Source organism: Talpa occidentalis, unplaced genomic scaffold, assembly GCF_014898055.3.
Source record: "Talpa occidentalis isolate TD23 unplaced genomic scaffold, MPIMG_talOcc4v2.1 talOcc4.2, whole genome shotgun sequence".
Lineage (NCBI taxonomy): Eukaryota > Metazoa > Chordata > Mammalia > Eulipotyphla > Talpidae > Talpa > Talpa occidentalis.
In genome coordinates, this window is record NW_023602073.1 from 9,929,992 (window position 1) to 9,946,266 (window position 16,275).

Consider the following 16,275-nt stretch of genomic DNA (forward strand, 5'->3'; position numbering starts at 1 on the left):
CGTGATGCCCGGCAGCCAATGGCAACCAGCAAGTCGCGGCCCCGGGGCACGATTGGAACCGAAGGCAGGCGAGAGCGGCCCAATGGGCTGCGGGAACGGGCCTCGGCGGGTTGCGGGGCGGGGCTATGCAAATATGGTTTGAAAAGCCGGCGGGAAATCCGAGTTTCGCGGGAGGACCTTGGCGCGTAAACCGTATCCCTTCATTCATTGTCAGCGGCAGCTTCCTGGAGCCATTTTTCAGCTGCCGGCCGCAGCACCCGGGCTGCCGCCGCCGCTCCGCAATCCGTTGCATCGGCCGCCCCCGACGCCTCCATCCCCCCTCGGGGCCCGATATCCGTGCGGCCGGGACCCTCCTCTCTCCAGAGCCCCGATTATTTTTGGGCCCCGGGGCCCGGGCGCTGCGGAAAAATAAAAAGAACCGAGAGAGAGAGAGAGAGAAGGGGCTCGGAGGCGCCGGGCGGGGAGGCCGGCGCGAGGAGAGACTTGGAAACTCCGGCTGCACATAATAAAGCGCTTGAAAGCAAAACGTGCACACACGCTCCCCACCGCGCGCGCCGCCGCGAGCCATGCGGAGGGGGATCCGGCCCGCCCCGGAGCAGCACCCGCTGACCGCCGGGGGCGGGCAGGGGGCGGCCGCCGTCGCCGTCGCCGCCGCAGCCTCCATGGACAAAAGGGCGCTGCTGGCCGGCCCCGGCCTCCCCGCCGCCGGCCCCGGCGCGTTCCTCCAGCTCCTGCGCGCGGGCCCGGCCGCCGGCGCCGGCTGCTCCTCCTCCGCCCCGCGGAGCGGCGCGCCGGCCGCCGGCCCCCTCCTCCCCAGTGTCCCCGGCGCGGAGCCGGCCGCCGGCAGCCTGCTCGACTCCACGCCGCACGGACCCTCCAGCCGAGCCGCGCTGCTGCAGCCCCCGGCGCCCGGCCGCGAGGGCGGCCCTCCGGTAATGCCCGTTCCGCGGCGGCCGCGCGGGGGGCCGGGGCGCGGCGGCCGCCCCCCCTCAGGCGCGCCCGGGGAGGGGGGCTGGCGCGCGCCCCCTCAGGCGCTCCCCGGGAGGCCGGGGGGAGCCCCCGGGGCGCGGCGGCCGCCCCTCCTCAGGCGCTCCCCGGGAGGATTGGGGACCCCCGAACCCCGGGGCGCGGCGGCTGCCCCGCCTCAGGCGCCCCCCGGGAGGGAGGCTGGCGGGCGCCCCCCGGGGTCGGCGGTTGCCCGCCTCTGACGCTCCCTGGGAGGCTTGGGGGCCCCCGGGGCTCGGTGGCTGCCCCTCCTCAGACGCTCCCTGGGAGGCTTGGGGGACCCCCGGGGCTCGGTGGCTGCCCCTCCTCAGGCGCCCCCTGGGAGGCTTGGGGGGCCCCCTGGAGCCCCCGAGGATCGGCGGGTGCCTCTCCTCAGGCGCTCCCTGCGAGGCTTGGGGGGTCCTCCGGCGCCCCCGGGGCTGCCCCTCCTCAGACGCTCCCTGGGAGGCTTGGGGGGCCCCCGGGGCTCGGCGGCTGCCCCTCCTCAGGCGCTCCCTGGGAGGCTTGGGGGGTCCTCCGGGGCTGCCCCTCAGGCGCTCCCTGGGAGGATGTTGGGGTCCCCCCGGCACCCGGCGGCCGCCCCTCCTCAGACGCTCCCCGCGAGGGAGGCTGGCGGGGCGCCCCCGGGGGCCGGGGTGCTCGGCGGGGCCGCGGGGCGCGCGTCGGGCTCACCCCCTCGCACGCTCCGAAACTTTTCGCGGCCCCCCTTCTTTTCCTGCACTTTCCCTACCCCCACGCTCCCTCCCCTCCAACTCGAAGCTTCCTCTTTCTCGGGCGTAGGAAGGGGTCACGCCCCGGATGGAGAAGGGGTGGGGGAGGGCGGGGAGAGCCGGGGAGGGGGGGACCCTCGGGGGGCCCCCCGGGCCCTGTTGGGGTGCTCGGCCTCCGCGGCGGGCTGCGGCCGGGGGTCCCCCAGGCGTGCGCGGCGCGCAGGGGCTCGGGCGGGCTCGGGCGGCGCTTGCCACAGTCGGGGCGCTGCGAGCCCGGCAACAAAGGGGCGCGGGGCGGCGGAGGGGCGCCGGGGGTGCAGCTGCGCGCGGGCCGGGGCGGGGGCGCGCAGGGGCGCGCGGGGGCGAACCCCGCGGGGGGCCGCGGCGTGGCCCGAGCGCCCGGGCCTGCCCCGCCGCGCCCCGGGCCTGCCCTTGACCCGCCTCTCCCCGGGCCCCCCTTCCCCGCCCTGCCCCCCGCCCCCCGCGACGGCGGAGGAGGGCGGGGGCTGCGCCCGTCCCGCCGCCCGGGCTGTCCCTCTCCCCGGGACCCGCCGTGACGTCTCGCACACGTGCGCGGAGGACGCGCCTGTGACTGGGGACGAGGCGGCGGGAGGGGGCGCTGGCGGGGAGCGGGGGGCACCCACTTCCTCCTGCTGCCGGCTCCCTGGCCTGGGACGGTCCGGCGCCCGCGCTGCGCCCCGGCTCGGCCGCCTCCCGCCGCGCCCGACCCCGGCCCCCGCCCGCCCGCGCCCGCGCCGGCGCCGCCGGTCTGCTCGGCCCTCGGCCCCCGCCGCCGGCCCCCACGTCTCCCCGGAGCCGGGCGGGTTTCGGAAATGCCCTTACAGCAGCAGGTTAGTGGCCGCGCGGCTGGGGGGGCCGGGGCGCCGCCGGGGGCGCGGGGTTCGGGGGCCGGAGGGGAGGCGGTCGCGCGGGGCTTCGGAGTGGGAACGGGGGGTTGGGTGCGCGAGGGAAATGAGTAAGCAAGAAAAATCCAAGTAAGTAAATGCCCCGGCCTCCGGGGCTGGGAGCCCCGGGCCCCCCGAGTGTCTGCCCCGGGGGTGGGGGTGGTGTTTACGTGCCTCTTTTGGAGGGGGCCCGGTGGATGGGCGAGGGAAAACCGGAGGGGGGCTCCGCGCCCAGGGCCGAGTTGAGCTGTTTTCTGTCTGCCTCTCCTTGTGCTGGAGGGGGAGGGGGCGGGTCAGAGGGGAGCGTGTCTGTGGGGTGCCCAGGCCCCCCGCCACCCCCTCTCTTTGTCCCTGGAATTTATAAAGCGCCTCGGAGCGAGGATCGAGGTCAGTGTGCGGCTTCTCTTTTTGTTGGGAGTAGAAAGAAGTGTGGCCCGCAGGTCCTCCCCGCTGCTCCTCCTCGCGCCTCCTCCATTCCCTGCCTCCTCCATGCCTCCTGCCTGCACCCGCGTGGTGAGGCTCGGCCCCCCACGAGGCCAGCGGCCGGCCAGCCCCGGGGCAGCGTTTGGGGGAGACTCTCAGCGGGTGACCTCACCTTGTCTCGGGCGCCACATGGGTTTCTCTTTTGGAGAATCCAGGTTTTTTGCAGGGGGCCTTGGAGGCAGTCAGCTCGGAGGCGGCAGCACTTTGAGAAAAAAGGAGAGGGGTTTGGGGGGACAGGAGATTTTGGAGGACCTTACCTGTGCCCAGCTTCTCCCCCCACCGCTCGATCTGCCAGCCCCGGAGACACGCGCTGGGAAGGTGGCCCGGAGTCTCCAAGCTGCTCCAGGCTTTAGTGACCAGGGGCTGCCAGCAGGGGGGAAACTGTGCGGTCCTTCCCCGCCAGGATGCAGTGGGCTGCCGTCTGAGTGGCAGGAATATTCTGTGCTTTCATTATCATTAACTGCTGCTACCGACTTGACCGAAGCAGGCTTGCACATATTTGAAGCTTAGCTGCCCCCTGCACCGTTCTCTGCTGTATCTGCAACCCAATCTGGAACTACCCGCTCTTGACATACTTCTTGGACCCGGTTCAGATTTATGGGAGGGAAGTTTTGGTAATGGGAAATTGTGAGACCACCAGATTGCTTCCCTTTTTTTGAACCTCCGCCAGCTTGTGGGGCCAGGTCTCCAAAACCGTCTAGCCAAGTTTATGTGCAGTTCATTGTATTGAGGTATTTTAAGTCTAAAAACAATGACCCTCGCTACCTTCCAAGTTATTTCAAAATTTGAACCTCCTTCCCATGAGGTTATTATGCCACCGTCATGGACACTGAATGTAGAGTTTGATTTATTTTTCTTTATCAGGATGTTGTTAAAGTTCCTTAACAGGCTTAAATTTTTTGTGGATATTTTCTCCTGAAGCAGGAGCCAGAGGATGGGGATAGCTCAGTGATGGGCAGAGCAAGAGTCAAGCTAAGGAGACCATTTAAACACGGTCTGAGAAGAGGTTTGAGAACTTGAGTTCAGCCAGAGCTGCAGGCCTACCTGGCTCCTATTCTAGTTCTGTCTCAAGAACATCTAAGACCTTACCCAGGAGCATATTCTTCACTTTTTTTTTTTAAATGGGAGAGAGTTATGTATATGAGTGACACCTTGCTAGCTGTGCTGCTGCTATCATTTACAGATTCTGTGGCCTCAGACAAATAACTTCATCCTTCAAGACAGTTTCCCTTTCTGTAAGAGAGAGGCAATAACACTGCTCACTAGAAGGTTCTTTATAAGGGTCAAATATGAGAATGCATGTATACCAGCATAGTGCCCAGCCAATAAAGGGATTCAGAAATGTGTTTTTTTTTTTTTTTAAGTAAATTAGAGAAACAGTATAAGACCAGGAGGTGCACATTGTCACCTTGTTTATATATATGAGTAAAATGGTTGAAAGTTTTGGAAAGTGAAATGCAACTAGACATTGGTACCTAATTAATTAATTTGGTTTTTCAAATCTCCAAAACATGGCCATCCTGGCGATGTTATAAACTGGGGGCAGGGGGTGCCGGGCCTATATAGATGGCGGTGGTGAGCTGCCTGAGAGGGGCTTATGCCTTGAGTTGTGATAACTTTATTGTCAACTTATCCTCACTTTTTTGTCTTGAGTTCCCCTCCATGGGCCTACCAACTTTGGGATACGGTCTAGGCTTGTTGACCTTTGTAGAACAGAACGCTGATTCGTCACCAAGTCAGACAGGTGCACCAGACATTGACTTCTAGGTGGGGAACGGCTGGAAATGAAAGAGTACTAGAGAAACCAGGGTTCAGAAGTGCTGTTTTCTGGGGTCAAAAGGGCTCATCATGTTCTGCCTCTTTGGAAAAGAAGCTGAAATGATTTCATTCTCCATCTAGAATCCTTGGGATCCATTAATGCAGGAGACAATGGCCTGTCACATCCGATTTAACTTAATCCAGTCACAGCAACCCACTGATTATACTTTGGGAAGGAACTCACGATGCTTGAAATTTCCACGTAAGACTGGAGAAGCCATAGATGCTGTGGTTGGGTCTCTTTTTATTTTTTCCCCTCCTGCGCAAGTATAAAGAGAAATGTCGGGTCCCTGTGGTTCAGTCCTCAATAATCTTGCTTCTGCTGAGATACTGCTTAGTGCCAACTTGAAGCTAGGAGAGAATTTTTAGTCCCTACATATCCCAAAATGGAAGTTTTAATCTAATGCAGTGCCCAGACTCGGGCAGTACAAATAGCTCCACTATAATCAGAACCAAGGGCGCCATTCTAATCAACCTCTGAAACAAAGCACCCTTAAATGTGGCCCGATGAGCTAAGGAACCCAAGCTCGAGAACAGGAAGGGAGTTTTTTTGTTTCTTTATAAATCGTCACCTTGTGTAATACTTGGAAGAGTAGATTCTGAGATTAATGTGCTGTATAAAGCTAACTTGAAAACAGAAAATAATACTCTAAGCTTAGACATGAATAAATAACAGCACCTGGAAATTGAAAGACTGGAAGAAAGTTGCTTTGCTTCTCAATGCTCAGAGAGAAAGCGGTCCCTTTTCTTTTAACTCTTCCATCTTTTACTGCCATTCCAAGGACATGCTGGTAGAGTGGTGAGCAAAGCTGCCTTCCAGAGCTCTGCTATCCACACCTTTAACCCCTTTCCAAAGGACTTGGGCCCATTTGGCAAAGCTTCACTTATTCACAGTTAACTTTCTGGCTGGTTTTCTAACGTAACACGATTTACAAATAATCCATTTGTGTATCCAGTTTATATTCGCTTTCCCAAGCTCACCAAGTCCCAACCTGCTTTCTAACATTTTTCATGTGGATGAGTGCAAATCAACAATTGCCTATGCTCATCGAATCACGTCCCTCCTAGTCCCCCAGGAAACAGCCCCACATCATGCAAGACCAAGAAGATGGATTTCAATTCTTACCACATTCTCTGCTTCATCTTGGTTTCTAAAGGGGAACTTTCCTGAATTCTTTGAGGTACTAGGCATGTAGTTTAATGCATATTTTCATGCTTGTTAGCAGCTTAAAATAGGGTTTTGGAGACTGTATTTACTGTTACTGAAAAGCATTTTTTCCCTACTAATCGTTTTTCATGGGACTAAGGGCCGATAACTGGGAAAGTGGTGAATAGAGGAAACCACTAACGGTATCGCCTTCCTCCTACTCTGATGCTCACTTTGGCTTCAAAGAATGACTTGGAAAATGTATGTTCAAGAAGAAAAGCTGTACAACAGAAGGTACAAAATAACTGAGTTGGGAACCGGAAACTTACAGGGTGGGAGCAGGGATTAATATAGAGGGATAATTCATGTTGCTTTTGCTTCAATAGTGAGAAAATTGGGTACTTTCTGCTCACACTTTTGCTTCACGTGTGCTCCCCGGGCAATAGGATTTTAGAACACAAAGAATTGTGTAAGTTATAAGAATGCATCCATCGACCCTCAGTCGTTAATGGGGTTCAGCCTTTTGGCCATGGCCTTTCTTAGAAGGAGAGGTGATCGGGCCACTGGTTGGTATTGCAAAACCCATGCGCTTGACTGACCCAAACTGAACCTGTTCAGCTTTGTAAACCAAGGCCCACGTCCTTGTTAGCAGGAAGTTGGTAGTAGTGAGTACTGACAGCTGATGGAATACGGCATGGGTAAAAAAATAATTGATTTTAGTCTTCTTTCGACTGCTGTAACCCTACTGTCTGGGGCCATTCGTAGTGTGCAGGCAACATCCTTAAAACTTGACAGTAAGTTATTGTATTGACTGAGTATTGACTAAGAACAATAGTTGAGGTTAGCATAGACGGTAATCGATGTTTACTGTGCGCTTCGCATCATGACATTTGACAGCTGTCCAGCAAGAGAGTCATCTGCTGACCCGATCCTCTTCATTTTGCCAGTGAGGAAATTAAGACCAGGCAGTCAAATTACTTGCCCGAGTTCACAAGCTAACTAGTGACAAAGCCAGAGGCGCAAGTAGAGATTGGATTTCTAAGAAGCCTCATTCACCAAGAGAACATCTGTCTCATGCACCCCATAGGGGCTGTGTAGGGTGCATTTTAGGTTGCCTTCGGGAGTGTTTACATTCTCTGCAGATGTGTGCAGGCAGCAGTATCCTTTGAACGGTTGGTATTCACAGAACAACTCATCGTGAACAACTCTCGGAGACAGAAAATAAGTGGAACTACTTTAGATGTCAAAGGAGATGATGGACTCTTCCAAAAACGTGGTAGTATTTTAAAGCTTTGCTATTGCACATCGGATTGTCACATTTCTGGGGCGCAAAGAAATTAACTGTATCCTTCGCAAAGAATAGGACCAGAAAGGATTTCGTGAGCTTTCTTCCAGAGAGAGCCGGTGGAGCTCCAGTATTGGAGGTTTTGTCCTCTCCACAGATCCCCGGCAACACTAGACCAGGTGCTGCTTCCTCCGTGCTTAACTCCAGGGAGATGGCTGGTTTAGCCAAGCAACTGATCAGTTAACTCTTTCAGAGGAAGTGATCATCCCCCTACAAACCAGAACCAATTTACTTAAAATGTCTTCTTTTACTTGTGGAACTGAGAAAGCTTAAAAATAGAATCACTTCTAGCCCTGAAGCCTAAAAGTGAAACATAATCCAATGTGGCCGTATTGGCTGTCGTTCATCAACTCCTTAGGGGCAGGGCTAGATGGCTGGTCTAGAATCCACCAACCAGAAAGATGCCTTGTGGAAATAATGGCTTTATAGCCAGTGAGCGGCGAGTAGCCATGGATGATGCTGGTTTCCCCCAGGAGATTTTTTTTTTTTTTTTTTGGGGGGGTGGATGGTGTCTATCTTTAAAGGAGTAGATTTGATAAATGCCCTGATTCTTCCAGCCCACACTTGCCTGTTCTTCTTGGCTCCTCCAACATGCTCTTGACTGACTGCTCAAAGGGCTTCTCCAAATTCCAGTTTTCATCAGTCGGAATGGGTGACTCTGGACATAGGCTCATGGGAAGTAAACTTGCAGCCTACAGTTTTCGCCTCTCCTTTGCCCTATTCTCACTGAATCCTTGGGACTCGAGCTATCTGGGACCTGAGCAGCAGCTCTGAGGACTCACTCTGTCCCTTTTCAGCCTTTTGGGTATGGCAGCCCATATAAGGGAGGAGGAGACTTGAGTACATAACCTGCACCCCCAAATCCTGGCGCCAGGGTGCCTGGGTTCTTCTGCTACCACTTATTAGCTTTGTGACTTTGGGTAAATCGCTTGATCTCTTGGCTTAATTTCCTCACCTGTAAAATGGGAAAATAGTTGTACCTACTTTATAGGTTTAGGAAAATTAAATGAGTTCATGTTTGTAAAGTGGTGAGACCAGTACCTGACGTGAGCAGGACCATATGAATAGCAAACAGATGGCCCTTCCCTTGCTCAGCCAGCCTAGGGCTGTCCTTTTGTGGCTTATTTTCATAACTAGCCCTGCTGTCCGTTCAAACCCAAGTACACCTCTGGAAATGGTGATGGGGGGATGGACCATGGTACGTTTTCTTCTGACATAGTCTTTAGGGTCTTTGTGTCTCTTCATAGGCTGTCCATTGACTGGGGAGAAGGAGCAGAAGCATAGTGTCAGGATTAAAATCTTTCTTTCTGATTAAATATGTTAATACAGTTGTACTGAGAATGAATTGCACTATTAATGATTTCACTTCTTCATAGTAAATATGGCTGAAGACTGAATGGCAAAAAGCAGGGTGTCTGGCGATGCCTGGGCCCTGGCTAACTTGGAGGCCTCATCCCAGGGGGCGAGGAAGGCAGAAGCTGCCTCTAGACCTCCTGTTCCTCTTCTCATTTCACCCCTTAGTATTTGTTGTGTCGGTTTTCACCCTCGCCCCTCACCTCTCCCTCTGCTTGGCTTTTAGGATACCAGAATTGCAGCCTTCACTGACTGCTTCTGTGACTTATCAAATTAATTACAACCTTTTCCCTAGCATTTGAGGTATGGTGAAATCTTGCCTTTCCCGTTTTGCTTCCTATTCCTCCCAACTAGGATGCTGGCATGGCGCAGGGTTTAAGGTGGGGGCAAGTTTGCCTCCAGTGGGCACCTGTACAGAGCCTTGCCTCAGTCCCTGGGGACTCGGGCACCCACCCTGCCCTGAGGGTACTGCTGCTTTCCAGGGGCACCTCCATCAGCCTTGCAGCCTCATCTTTGGTGTTCTCTGCGTCAATCCTCCGCCAAACCTGTCGGTGCTGAGAAATCAGTCTGATTTTTTTTTCATGGTATAGTCCCTGCAACACCTTATATATTTGCACTCAAGTATTTGATTAGAGGCATTTTTATTAGACACCTACGGTATGCTTGGCACCCCAGTTGTCCTGTTGGGGATGCAAAAGAAGTATGAGGTGTGATCCACCCACTCTTTGAGTTTACAGTCTGTTTGGGGAGGCAGGCTTTAAACACAGGTTGATTCGCAAGCAAGACTAAACAGGAGTCAGGAGCAAAACAAGACTCATCTAGTCCTTGGTTGGACGTGTCCAGAGGAAGTGCCGGCTGAGCCGTGAGAAAGAAGGCCCATGACTGCCCAGGTCACCAGTCTTGGGAGCACAGTGGGGTGCACACTGGAACCTTTTGGGCACTTTTGAAAAATACCCCTAATGCCTGTGCCCCACCCAGAGTAATCAGAAACTCAGGTATGGAGTCCAGACTTGGGTATTAAAAGTGTCCCTGGTCACTTTAATGAGAATCGCTGGGCTAGGTGCAGGGGGCAGCCTGGGACAGCAGACTGGTGAAGAAACATAAGGCAGAAGTAGGGGGGGGTTAAAAAGAGGTTAGCACAAGGAGAGACCAGTTGGACTGAAGTCTGTAGGGGAGTAGTAGGACCTCACATTGGATTTGTTGCTAAATGTGGTCTAGGATAGAGAGCCCCTTCCTGTAAGCACTGGCAGGGAGTTTACGGGAGTGGGGTTGGGAGCATAGATAGGTGTAATAAGTGGTGGAGGGATTAGGCTTGAACGAAAGAGAAATGCCCTATCCAAAGAGGGCATGGGACCCTCCGCAGGTGCTGGCTGCCAGAGGGGAAGGCAGGCCCCGTGTGTGCCCGGTCTTCAACCTCCTGAAAATGCCAGGAATCAACCAGTTTTCAAATGTTGGCACAATTAAAAAGGAAAATGTGCAGGCCAAACAAAATAGGTCTCTAGGCCAGATTTGGCTTAAGGGCTGCCACTCAACAGTCTCTGGTCTGTGGAATAATAATAGCTAATGTTTATCGAGTGCCCGTGTGTATGGAGGGCACTAAACTAAGTGCTTTACACACATTAGCACATTATCCACATAACAGCCTATGAAGTGGTGTTATTATCATGTTTTATCCACACAGGAAGAAGTAAGAGAGTGAAGGGTTAAGGAGTTGGCTCTGGGCCCCACTAATGAGTGGGACAACTAAAATTGAACCAGAGAGTTCAGCTCCAAACCCTCAGCTTCTTTCTGGTTTTTATCCTCTATGGCCTCTGGCATTGCATTAATTATTGTTGTGGGGACCCAAAGTACCTACCAAAAAGAAACAATTAATGTTTTTTTCCCCAGTTTACCTGAGAACAATTATTACCTGTAGCATCTATTCCAGTTGGGAGATCCCAAGGCTCCACTTCTCCCCTCCTTAAAGAGAAAAGCACCAAGATGTTCTGATCTTCTGGAACATTTGGGAAACTGTTACAGGTGGATGAACATGAGCAAAGAAAGGTTCTTATAACTGGAATGCCCTGGCAAAAGTAGGATCCGCCCCCCGCCCCCCAACCCGCCTCAATCAGTGCATAGTCTGTTTGTCTTAAACCTTCTGCAGCTGGAGAGGAAAGCCCTGTGCACTCCAGGGGCCTGAGGCAGGTGCCTCGGTACTCCAATCTTACCCTTGTGGTACCAACTTCCGGATTTCCGGGTCACTGTCAAGGCAAACCATCTGAGTGGGTTACCCAAAATCCAAAGGAGATGAAGCAAGAATGGGCTCCCAAGGGGTTGAGAATCTGGTCAGGAGGTCAAAGTGAGCACTCTGCTCAGTGCCAGGGACTCGAAGGCCAGAGCAAGAGCTGAACACCCAATAAATAACCTTGAAGGGGTTATTTTACCTTGTAGCTGGAAGGCTTTTCCTTTCTGTTGGGTCTGGGCAGGTGAGCCTGCCTGGGACAGGTAGCCAAGTGGACAGAAAGCCAGAAATTTCCCTGGGGAAGAACCGGGGCACAGCATTTAAGAGTATGGGTCCTCTGAAGTTGACAGTAATGATAGTGTGAAAGACAGGAAGGAAGTGAGCGACCCATGAGGAAGAGAAAGGCTTTTTGACTCCACAATATTTAACTCCCAGGACTGAAGGAATGGATGAGACTGAAGTTTTCCCCTATTGGGGTGTGCGCTGTGCTGGTTGTGGGACAGAGGGCAGTCCAACTGCGGCCGGGCACTGGAAATGTGGCTTTGGCAGAGAGGTCATGATGGAAGTCTTGATGAATGATTGTAAACCAAGAGCTGGCCTCCCTAGCTTAAAAAAAAAAAAAAAAAAATTAACGTGCCAAGAAAACCTTACATCGTTTTCGCTTTTCCCTATGTAATATGCAAACGAGACAGATTCATCAGGTTAGTTTTGGGGGAACAGTACTGTCGGGGCTCCCAGAGACCAGCCATCAGATGGTGTTTATTATGTGCTTTTCCAGGTCTGGGTCTGGCTCCTGGCTGTTCTGAGAAAACCCACAGTTTGCAGTCTCTCAAAAGAGCCAGCTGGAGATGGCTGTGCATAAGGAAAGGTCAAGTAATTATGTCTTGAGCTAAGATGGCTCTTTTGACCATTATATCCTACGCTCTCTGATTTTGCTATTTGGGAGGGGAAAATCCTGAATTTATTTTCTAAAGCTCTAAAGTATTAAAGTTTAAGAAAGCCTTTGAATACTCTGGAAGAGTCATGTAAATTCTAAGTGTCTTTATAATTGACTTTTAAACATGTAACTGGTGTTTAGAGCCTATTGGCAGCACACGGAATTGGCCAGTTTGTGACAGTCATACTAATAATGTGATAAGGTTTTCAGCCTTTCATGTTGCTATTTTCCTTGTTAACAACCCACATACCCCAATTCTGGGGCTGGTCTTTATTTTATTTTTTTAATATTTATTTATTTATTCAAGCACTGGGTACAGTCAGAAGCACGGGAAGATGAGAGAATTCACCAGAGCCAGAGAGGGGAACAGGACAGGTAGACTGACGAAATACACTGCTGAAGGGAGCGGCAGACTCGGCAGGAGAGGTCCGTGCGCCATGTGGGACCCTCGCTGGCAGCCGGGGATCGAACTGGCGCTACAGAGGCTGCAGACAGCTTCACAGCCCAGTGCTCAACTGTTGCGCCACCAGGGGAGGCCCTGGGGCTGGTCTTCAGAGGGCTGGGTTTTCAACCACAGAGACTCATGAGTTGGTGGTTTGGTTCAGGAATACAGAACTTAAAAGACCTGACTCCAGAAACGTGCTCTGTCACATACCAGCATGTGACCTCTTACAAATCATCTGCGGTGTAGTTACCTGAAATAATGTTGTCTCCCTCAGTGGTGCCTGGAAAAATTCAGTGAGAAAGTGTTCATAGGAAACGATTTGTGCGCTCCTAACTTAGTGTCTCTCGCCTTCCTTGGTAGGAAGCCTCAAGTGTAGGTTGATTCTGAACTCACAGCATTTTTACTACTTCAGCAAGAGCAGACTCGTGGCCATAAACTGAACACCCGTTTCTGCAGCTTGCGTGTCCTGGGTGTTTCAGAGGGGACTGACACGCTCTCCTTGCCCTCAAGGAGTTCCTCGGGTGCTGGGAGAGACAGACCATGTTCTTCAACAACTAAGACAAGAGCAAAGACAGCAAGTGTAAGGAAACATTAATGATGTTTCTTAGGCCAACTGGAGGGGAAGGACAGAGAAGTTGAAACTGGAACAGGTTTCAGCACCAATGACATCTTGGCCGTGGGAATGCCCCATGCATTGGAGGGTGGTCAGCAGCCACCCTGACCTCCACTCATGGATGCCCTCAGCACCCTCCAGTTACAATGAAAACTGTCTTCTGACTTTGCCAAATGTCTGCTAGGGGCGACATCGACCCCCATCTACTCACCCCTCGCCCAGGCTCACTGGTGAGCCATTGAATAAGCTCTTGAAGAATGGGCAGAAACAGGGCCTCCCCTGGTGGCGCAGGCAGTTAAGCGCCGCAATGTGAAGCTGTCTGCAGCCTCTTCAGTGCTGGTTCGATACCGGCTGGCTGGCGAGGGTCCCACATGGCGCGGCAGACCTCTCCTGTCTCGCTCGCTGCTCCCCTCAGCAGTGTATTTCGTCACTCTGCCTGTTCTGCTCCCCGCTCTGTCTCTGTCCCTGTCTTCTCTCACCCACCTGCGCATCTGGCCTGTACCCCGGTTCTTGTATAAATAAATAAATCGTTAAAAAAAAAAAAGAATGGGCAGGAACAGGAACATATATATGCTTTGTGTACAGCCTTCATTTCCGTTTTAAAATATGGAATACATTTTCAAAGCAAAGGATTTCTCATAACTGGGTTTTAGCTTAGTGTGCCGAGCCCTGGAACCCCGGCGCTGTCATTCATAGCTCCCACCCTGGGTAGAGGGAACAGAAAACACAGCCTGTGGAGCCAGCGGGAGCCCCGCGTCTGTTTTATGATAGTCATAATATAGATTGGCCCAGCCGCTTTGCAACTTGGGAAAGGAAGGATCAAAGTCCGCAGTTCAGGGAAGGTCAAGGAAGTTTTGCATTTATCATTTACTCAGCATTAAGAGAGACCTGGTCGGGATCAACTTCTCAACACAGTTCTTGGTCCCAGGTTCACCAGTTCACCTGTTAGTTGATCTCGAGCCTGTTTCCTCGCCTGGTAAATGAGGAGAATCAGGATTCCTGCTTGAGAGCGTGGTTGTGAAGATTGAATGCAGCAATATGTATGAAATGCTGGCCCCCGCGCCTGTCTCAGACTAAAGCACGCTGAAACGGCTGTTGGCATCACTGTCACTAAGTCACGCGTACCCCCTCAGGACAGTTCAAGTTAGAGCTGCTCCCTTTGCTGCTGGTGCTTCCCTGTCCACTTTGCTTGCTCATCCCATCTCCATGTGGCCACAGTGTCAGCCACAGATGTATTGGTGCCAGCCCCAGTTCTAGGCACTGGGAATACGGCAGGGCCAAGAAGGACAACATCTGCTTTTGTGTGGCTTGTGTCGTTGCTGGTGAAGCTTTTGCCACATCATAAAGACCTGGCCTCCCAGCTTTGATGGTTTCTGGTCTGTTTGTCTCAGTGTAGGTTCCTCTGTGTGGTGCAGGACATAGCTGCCGTTGGGGCTACTAGCAGTGCAAGTTTTCCAGTCTTGCCCTAGAACTACAAGTTTGAGAGGCCCTGTTTGAGAAAAGATACCTCCTCACCAGTGGACATGGGGGAAGCTCAGGAGTGTGGTGCTGTCCAAACAGGTGCTGCTGACATACAGTAGTTGTGCCTTACCTGTGGGGGATGTGATCCAGGACCCCCGGTGGATGCCTAAAAGCAGAGAGGACTGAACCTTATATCCACGGTGATTTTTCCTACATACACCTACCTATGATAAATTTGGCACAGCAAGAGATGAACAGCAATCCAGAATAATTATAATACAGTACTGCAATGGATGTTATATGAGTGGGGTCTCTCCACCTCTCCAAATACCATATTATAGGTAATATTTTCAAACCACTATTCATTGCAGGTAACTGAAACCCCAGAAAGGGAAAACTCAGAAAAAGGGGGACTATGATAGTACAATTCTAATAAGAGCAGAGCTTGCAAAAGCAGTCCTAGGTGTAGACACAGCTCAAAACTGTCTGGGCCCGGGTCCCTTGAAATCAGAGGATCTTGTGAGGGTCTTGAGCACCAGGGCACAGAACTCAGTAACAAATTTTTTTTTTTTTTTAAAGATTTATTTATTTATTTATACAAGCACAAGGCACAGTCAGAAGCGCGGGAGGGCGAGAGAATTCACCAGAGCCAGAGCGGGGAGCAGAGCAAGCAGAAGGACGAAGTACACTGCTGAAGGGAGCAGCGGGTGGCAGGAGAGGTCTGTGCGCCATGCGGGACCCTCCTCTGGTGGCCGGGGAGCAGCAGGGGATTGAACCAGCACTGCAGAGGCTGCCGGCAGCTTTGCAACCCAGCGCTCAACCGCTGCGCCACCAGGGAGGCCCAGTAACAAATTCTTAACCTTCCTGGCGTGCTTCCTCATCCCATGAACGAGGAAGCTGCTTCCCTCCCTATTCTCCAGAGACTTTTGACATGTTTGCTTGGCAATTATTTTCCTTTTAATTCCTTCTCTTTTAATCATCCTTTCATCTGGCACCATTAAAAATCTTTATATCTATGGCCAAATTGCCAGCCAGATGTACAAGGATTATCGGGAAATAAAGTTGCTCTCCTTATGTGTCTGGTAATATGGGTATTGAAAGCTGTGGTGGGGAGTGAATGAGAGATGGTGGGGAGGCATCCAGCCTGGAGCCGAGCACAGTGGCCCCACTCCACAGCTGTCAGTGCAATTCCCATCCTGTCCTCAACCTTAGAAACTCCAACAAAGGTATGGAAAAGATAGCACCGTGCCTTGTGTGAAGAGCTGCCGACTACCCTCACTTTGAATATACTTTATACCCCAAAATCACAGAATTGGGACGTTTTCATTAAAACTTACATATGTAATTAAATTTAAAAAACTAAAATAGATAGCACTTGATTTCCACCCCCCTCCAACCCCCTGCAGATGGATGGCAAAAACCCTGATGAGATTGGCAGGACTTTTTCCATACTATCCCAAACGCGGTGTGCTTACAAGTAGCCTGTCCATTTAACAGCCTTCTTCATTTTACAAACACCAGTTAATTACCACCATATTAAAAGGCTTGCTTGGGATGCATGGATAGTTTTTTGTTTTTTTTTTTTTTTAAGATTTATTTATTGGGCCTCCCCTGGTGGTGCAGCGGTTGAGTGCTGGGCTGCGAAGCTGCCCACAGCCTCTGCAGCGCTGGTTCAATCCCCGGCCACCAGTGAGAGTCCCACATGGCACGACAGACCTCTCCTGCCGTGCCCGCTGCTCCCCTCAGCAGTGTATTTCATCGGTCTGCCTGTTCTGTTCCCCACTCTGGTTCTGGTAAATTCTCTCACCCTCCCATGCTTCTGACTGTACCCA

At 52.7% G+C, this 16,275-nt stretch overlaps 1 protein-coding gene across 1 annotated transcript in view; it reads left to right on the top strand.

The window, feature by feature from the left end:
* Positions 1–219: 219 nt before the first annotated feature.
* Positions 220–16,275, top strand: part of E2F3 (E2F transcription factor 3) — a 76,298-nt gene continuing 60,242 nt past the window's right edge. Inside the window, exon 1 of the mRNA XM_037518923.2 lies at positions 220–932. Coding sequence (XP_037374820.1) covers positions 567–932 — 366 coding nt within the window. The 5' untranslated portion in view covers positions 220–566. The remainder of the gene's footprint in view (positions 933–16,275) is intronic.